This window comes from Halichoeres trimaculatus, unplaced genomic scaffold, assembly GCF_033239565.1.
Source record: "Halichoeres trimaculatus isolate MK-OKI-2021-1 unplaced genomic scaffold, fHalTri1.1 fHalTri1_scaffold_21, whole genome shotgun sequence".
Lineage (NCBI taxonomy): Eukaryota > Metazoa > Chordata > Actinopteri > Labriformes > Labridae > Halichoeres > Halichoeres trimaculatus.
Window position 1 is genome coordinate 24109802 of NW_027437199.1, and position 7487 is coordinate 24117288.

General features: G+C 43.0%; 1 protein-coding gene across 2 annotated transcripts; it reads right to left on the reverse strand.

The window, feature by feature from the left end:
• Window positions 1-4981: 4981 nt before the first annotated feature.
• Window positions 4982-7131, reverse strand: cdpf1 (cysteine rich DPF motif domain containing 1). 2 transcript variants are annotated; one of them, XM_074698429.1, is made up of 3 exons: window positions 6934-7131; window positions 6604-6715; window positions 4982-5882 (listed from the first exon to the last, which is right to left on the reverse strand). In XM_074698429.1, exons 1-3 carry the CDS (start codon window positions 7071-7073, stop codon window positions 5754-5756), a joined length of 381 nt encoding a protein of 126 aa, XP_074554530.1. In that variant the 5' UTR covers window positions 7074-7131; the 3' UTR covers window positions 4982-5753. The 2 variants fall into 2 exon arrangements, 1 of the variants encoding a protein (XP_074554530.1); XR_012600114.1 differs by having other exon boundaries at window positions 5855-5882; window positions 6824-7076.
• Window positions 7132-7487: the final 356 nt, after the last annotated feature.

The following is a 7487-nucleotide window of genomic DNA, read 5'->3' on the forward strand; positions in this document are numbered from 1 at the left end:
AATGAGTTCAGAGTGTTGCAACCTTCTCTAAGAGTTTACAGGAAGGCCATAAGCTCACCAGAAATTGCTGCAGAGGTAGTCACAGGCAGAGCGAGGGACTGAGGAAACACTCTCTTTCTTCCTCTCTCTCTCATTCTCACGCACTCACACACACACACACACACACACACACACACACACACACACACACACACACACACACACACACACACACACACACACACACACCCTCCCTCTCTCTCTGTATTTGACTGCTACATGCTGGTATCAACAGGAAAGAGGCAGCCAATGAAACTAATTGGGTGGTGTGTGTTTTATGAAAAGAACAGCCTGTGCTGTCCACAGCTCCCGCCTACTGCACTCTGATTGGCTGATCCTAAGTGGTCTGCTTTTCCTCCTTGTGCTCTGATTGGAGAAGCAGGATGTCAGTCTCAGAACCTTTTTTCCCTCTTTTTCCTCAGGACCTAGACTTGTTGTTTTCAACTTGAGGAGAGCTGCAGAGCTGAGGATCCACCACAGTCCCATCAGGATTTGATCTGGACACCATGTTCACTCTGGTCCAGTGTCACCCATTGTTTAAGTAAACTGTGCCAAATATCAATATACAGTGAGAATTCAATGTTTGACTCCATTTTTCATTGGCATTGTGTGTGTTTCCTCCAGCTAATGTTATTGTACTAATCATGCATCTAAAACAAATCACAGACACACACATTTTATGAAATCCATTTTTGGGCTCAGTTTTGCAACAGTTTATTTATCTCAAGCATAATAATGAAAATATATATTTACAAAAATGTCACTTTGGGAAGTTATACGTACACCCACAACAAAAACATAAACATAAATAAGTTAGTATAATATTCAGTGTTTTAAAAGAAAAAAAAGGCACACAGGTACTCTTCAGAGTTTTACACCAAATGAGGCAGTGTCACTTTGTTTTTCTGCCCAAAAAATGAGAAGTTAACAATAGTGCAATTACATGTTCCACATGAATTCCACACCACAAAGCACGATCTTTGATTCACATATTTGCATAAGTAGCCCAGTGGTTTAATCACGTTTCTCTAACCTGGACTACACCACTTCTCTAAGGGGGCCGGTGTGTGACAAAAGGAAGTCACCAAAGTATCATCTAATTTCAAATTAAAAGCTTTCTCTTAGGATTATTAGCAATTAATGTTAAAATTTGGTTGGATATTGCTCAGCAGTTAAGCCCCCCTTCTCCCCCTCCCTTCCCTAACCCCAGAACAACAGGCACAAACTTTGGCAAAAGAAAAAAATACAGGCAGAAAAAGGGGAAATAAAGAGATTTCATTTACATGTAAACTTTATCTGTCATGGCTGTTCCCAGTTTGATGGACCCTTAATTTACAGAGTGGGCATCTGGGCCTTCAAAATAAAACGCACTAGGACAAATAAAGCCATCAGAAAGAAAGAAGACACACTTGTTTCCACATAACCCTGACGTTTGAAAATCTGCATTTTTAACTTACATCAATTACCTGAACACAATATGACCACTGACGCAAAATAATATTTCTCTTCTGGAAATTGCACTGCAACTTCCCGAGTCAAATTCACACACTTATTCAAAGACATCTGACGAAAAGGTATGAAAAGCATAATATGCTTCTTTTTATGTGCTACATCTGAAAATAGGTAGTAGATACAAAAATGAGCAAAAATCCTTTTGCACACTGCTACATTGTCTGCTGCTTCTGAGGCAATTTAAATGAAATGAGTGCCAAAACTTGATAGTGTACATATTCAGTGCTAGTGCAGCCTCTCCTCCCCTTCTTCAGGAAAAGACTGCGTTTTTATTCTCTCTCCCATCTGTCAGACCACGAGAAACGCTACTACGGTATTCCACCAGCAACAGGTCTCCTCTGCTGTCCCTCCCTGTGGGACACAAAGAAGAAACAAGCTGTTTAAAAAGCTGTCTGCTGCTATCAGTGTGTGTGTGTGTGTGTGTGTGTGTGTGTGTGTGTGTGTGTGTGTGTGTGTGTGTGTGTGTGTGTGTTTGTTTGTGTGTGTGTGTGTGTGTGTGTGTGTGTGTGTGTGTGTGTTCGAGAGAGAGAGAGCGAGAGAAGGGTTGTGGAGGAAAAACAGTCTGAAACTGCTCAGCTGATGACGTGTGAGCGTTGCGTGCAGGAAAAACAGTCGATATAAATAAGTTCTGATGTTCATAATAAACAAAGACTATCATCCAAAACAACGATAGCACGATTTCTGCACAGTCCTTGAGAAAATGCTATTATCAGTGTATGTGGTTTGATTTCTAACCTCGCACTCCCTTTCAGTGGCGCTCCGCTCCGTCCTCTCGCCCGCTCGGGCTCTTCTCCGCGGCCTGACCCGCTGCACCGCCAGCCTGCTCCTCATCATCTCCCTCTTCTTCGTCGGAATGCAACCTTTTGCTGTGACTCTCGCCGTTGCACGGACCTGCAACGCAGTGGAAAAGGTTGTCAGGGTTGTTGGACTTGTAGCGCGGCGCGTTCACTTTAAAAAGGCACCTGACAGCTTCGGAGAAATGTTCCAACTGAGACTAACACGGCGTAAGAAAATGTGCTGACTACAGGGTAATACACTTAGTGAAGCTCCGAGGTCAGAGTGCGTTGCATCCAATTTTGAGTTTCCATCAGCCCGTCATACCATCTCAAGTCTGCAAAGATGAGGATTCATCCGGAAGAAAAATATATTTTTATGCAAAAACTGAGTAGCGACCCACAGCTGCAGCCCGGACACAACTGCTGCTTTCGCCACATTGCGACACATCCAGACATAAGTGCGTGATAGCGGAAAGAAATCAGATCACCTAGAGACCCTGAACGCCTCTTCCTCGAATCGTCCCTCTCTGCCTGCCTCCCATCCTTCTCTTCAGCATTCTGTCGGTTGTTGTTGTCGGGGCACTCCACCTCTCGCAGGGGCTGCTGTCTCCGCTGAGGCGGTCTGCGGTAAAAGTCCGGTGCGTCGTCGTCCTCCTGCCACTCGTAGCTGCGTGGAGTAAGCGGTTTGTCGTTGACGGGATCGAAATCATATTTCTCCATAAAAGCCTGCACACTCTCCTGTCCTGAGGCTTCAAATAGCTCCCGTATCTCCTCTCGGTCAGGTGCCCCGAAAAGTATTCTGCGGGTCGGAGGTTTAACGTTGTCCTGCTGCCGCGCATCCACCCTCTCCACACTCGGGCTCGCATTCGACAGGCGCACATCTGACATTTTGTTACACATATGACACGCAAAAACACTCCCACAAGCAACCAAGCCCTCAAAAACTTCTATTTCCTCGCAGTAATCCTTTCAAATGCAAAGTCACAGGCGCGATGCGGGCATAGTCCGTGCGTATCATCCAAAAAGCGTGCGCGCAAAAAGCAGGAAAAAAGCGTCTCCAGAGGCGCAGGGGGTTTAAGAAAGCCACTCCTGTCAAGTCCGTAGTAAGGCAAGATGAAAACAACAAGTCAAGTCATAACAGCCAACATGGCGTTAGAGGGAGCTGTGAGTGAAGAAAAGTTGACATCAAGGACTATTTAAACAGAGCAGGCGAATCATTGGTCAGCGCGCAGGGACCGCCCATCGGTCTTAAAGTCGAAAGGAGGTAACAACAACACAGAGCTGGGTTGGATTAACTCTACACATGAATATGGCCTAATTTCTTTGTTTGTCAGATAAAACAGAGAAGGGAGGCTGGACTTACAGCGCAGAGTGATTATGCTTCAGAGTGGCCTCCAGTGCCTCATCTTCCTCAGCCGGACTCAGCCCTGACATTTCACTGAGCACCAGAAAGGTCAAAGATATCACTTGATCTCATTAAGTGTATTTGTATGCTGTGATCAAGCACTGGGGCACTTGTCTTTGGTGTTAGCCCTGATAAGAAAGCAGTCTAAGCATCTCCACAGAGTGAAAGGTCTATCTGTTAGCTGCTAATGCTATCGCAGGAATAAATCATCAAATGACTGCTCGAAGATTTCGCTGCTAGATCTGATTTAGCATCAAACAAACCATTTAGGCACACTTGATTCAATCAGTGTGAGTCTATTTAGCTACAGCCCTGAGTTATTGGAGGACAATTAGACACTTAATGTGAGGTTTCATGCGGGAAAACAAAACAACAGAAAAAAAGCCACAAATCTGCCTCCTGGTATCCGATGACATCGTCTGTGGAGCAGAAAGCCTTGGTAATAGTTGGCACGCTGCCTATCACTGTCAGACTCTCCCACTGGTGCCACAGGGCGGTATTGTGTGCTTCAATGGTTGAATTTGCTGATGTGTGCTAGAATTCAAACACCAAGGAAACAAAAGAGGTGCAGCTAAAAAAATAACTCCAAATGTTCCCTGTCAGCTTGCATCATTAAAAATAACAGAGCTTAGTGTGTTTTTATTCTTTGTACATTCATGGGTGTCCTGCAGTTCTCCACAGAGTGCACCAGCTGGTGTAAGTGCTCCTTGTGTGCAGAGTTCACAATGTCCCAGCTTCAACTCTGCAGCGGGTGTCGCGTGTTGCATTCCTCTGCAGTTAGAGCAGAAAAAAAAGCGGTGAGGCCTGAAGTCGAGGCCATGCTGTTTCAATTAACCCTGAAAGAGTGAAACATCTCATGATGGATTCAGCGAGGCCATCTGTTTTATAGATGTTATCAGCAGGATCACACTTAATCCATAATGTGTTTACGCTGCTGCAAACTGTGCATGCTGCGGTACAGAACCATTCCTCAGATTGGAAACTGAATTTGATCAAACTGATTAGATGGGTATTTGAGAGACGGGAAGAGGGAACATTTTGTCAGAGACACACATTCACGGCCAATGCTTTCTGGGTAATACTGCTGTCATACATGGGCCCGGTCTCTGAGCTTTAGAGAGAAACTCTACATGAAACTGTGAGATGATGCAACTGCAGCTTATTCTGACACCAAAAGGAACATGAGTTAATGATTAATAAAGATCCACAAATGTTCAGGAATAAGAGAGAGAGACAGACAGGTCACTGTTGTGTCATTTTATAGTTTCAGATTTCACAGGAAAAAGACAGATTTCATGGAAGATAACAGAGAACACTATGGGTGGAAAAATAATTTGTTAACACACACGTCTAAGGCTAGTTTCATGAAATTTAAAGTGTTTCCATAAAAGTTTGTGTCAGAAAAAAGTTTTTTTCTCATAAACATGTTACAACAGGCATACTTCAAGTATGAAGAACATTTTGTTAATTTTAAATCTGCCTGGAAACAGGTCTATTAAAGTCACCTGTCTTTCAGGTTGTGAGATGCATTTAACAGTTGCAAAGTTCTGCAGAACAGGCAATATTTACAATCAATCAATGCTATCCATTTGTTGATTTATTAATCAGTTTCCTAAAACCCAATGCTCACTCAGCTGTTGTTATACATTTTGAAAAGTTATCATAACTGCAGACCATTAATGTTCAATCTGTGACGTTGCATTACAAATCAAACCCACCTGTCAGACCATAAACCTGCAAGCTGCATCCAACAGGTGCCCAGCAATGCAAGGCACCGCATCTGTTTCTTTTTAATGCTCCAAAGAGCTGCTACAAGCAGCAGCATCTAGCATTATTTTGATGTGCAGTGATGATTTATTGAATCTAAACAGGATCCAAACCTCTGATTGTTACCTGCAGGTTGCTCTGATTGGTGTGTGATGCAGAGTTCTGATACAACCTTTCTTTGAGTCTCCATCTGAGCATTTAAAAATGTCTCTCCTCTCAGACAGCACAGCAGGTTAGGGATCTTGACTCTGATGTCATGAGACAACGGCTTTGATGCTCTGCTTCTTCTTGGCAAGCTCAGCCTGGACCTGACGGGGGAACTGGTCCAGGTGCTGGTTCACACACTGCATGCAGAACCTCTTGGTGTAGAAGAGACTGCATTCCTGACATCAGAGGATGCACAGGTCAGCATCAGTTCTCCAATTTAGTACAAGATATGCTTTGTCACACAAATTTTTGATGTACCACCTTCAGTATGTGGAGGTGAATAAATTGATTTTAGAAGCATAACAGTCATGGAGTGCATACAGGCTATGTGATCACAAGGTAACCTGGGAAAACATGAAAACTGCATGCACATGGTTTTCTCACAGCTGATCTACGGGGTCCACTCAGCTGATTACACTTTTTAATATTAAATACAACAGTCAAGGTTTCACAGCGTTTCTCAAATAAGAGCAAATACACTCACAAACCTTTTTAAGACTTATTGTCCCACTCTGTCCCACAGACAAGCTCCAACTCTGTGCACCTTAAAGTCCAGACTAAAAACACTCTCCTTTTCTTCTGCTTCATCTGCCCTTGTCTTTTAGTTGTCGAGAGCTTGAGTTTATTTAAATTATGTCAGCAATGATTTTTCTGACCGAGTGTTACTGAAATGTGTTACTTTCTTTATTAATTTTATTCTTCTACTGATTATTTCATATCCGATGCTGTAGTGCTTGATCCTCCATGAATTATTTCTGTTGTTACTGATGATACTGATGTTTTGTTTATACAGAAAGCATGCAAAAAGTTTACAGTTTAAGCGTTATCTTGTTAATAAATAAAGACTACCCTGTTACATTTAAGGACCGTAGCAGATCAGCAGCGGAGGTTGCTTACCGATCCAACACAGACACTGATGCCGCACAAGCTGCACTTTGAGCCCAGAACCAAGAACTTCTCCTTGTCCGGACTGAAGGGGTCTCTGGTCACAAAACACTCTTCAAGCAATCTAGGGGAGGACAGGAACGAACATACAAGCTGGTTTATGACTTCTTTAATTCACGTGTAGTCAAAAAATCTGAATGAAAGTGATTTTAAGAACAGATAGTGCTCATACATATAAGTTTAACGTCGTTGGAGGCTTCCTATAACAGCATATCCACCGTTAGCTTGAGCACAGTTAGCTGTAGATCGATATAAAGGACTTTTCTCTTGCTGTTAACTCACACAATAGCTCGAGTGTTTGGTGGTTTCTGTCCATAGTAAGTAAACGGGCTGCTTAAACCACATAAATGACAGGTAAAGGCGTTTTGTCGGTGTTCAGTTGTAGATTTCTCAGTTGTAGCCCTTTCATTAGCCCTCTCCATGGTTCATAGCTCAAAGAACTACATCCTGGTTCTCACCACGACTCCACGATCCAGCTCATGTAGCTCTACCGCCGCCGCCCGGACAGAGAGAGAACAGCACCTGAAAGAGCAAGGACTGTGCCTGGGCTGAAACCAGGATTAACTGATCTTTTCTTTTTTAATCTAAATTTCATTTCAGTGAATGAGCTTGAATAACATATAACCAGAAACATACATTGTCCTCTGTCCTACAGCTGTTACATCAGGAGTAAATTAGAATATCTAAAAGTGTCCCAAGTTAACTTGATAGTTTATTTTTGTGAGTTGTTAAGCAAATGAGTGAATCATTTAAAAGACGTTCCAGCAAAAACTGAGCACATGCTCTACATTTGCACGAGTTTTACATTTTTGGGGGGACAGAATTACCGTTAATAT

Bases quoted from the DNA above. Each gene is read 5' to 3' on its own strand.
- cdpf1 (XM_074698429.1), bottom strand. From the start codon at position 7,073: ATGGAGAGGGCTAATGAAAGGGCTACAACTGAGAAATCTACAACTGAA. The intron at 6,716-6,933 runs GTGAGTTAACAG...GTCCTCCCCTAG, and splicing joins CCAAACACTCGAGCTATTGT to ATTGCTTGAAGAGTGTTTTG. The intron at 5,883-6,603 runs GTAAGCAACCTC...CTCTGATGTCAG, and splicing joins TCAGTGTCTGTGTTGGATCG to GAATGCAGTCTCTTCTACAC.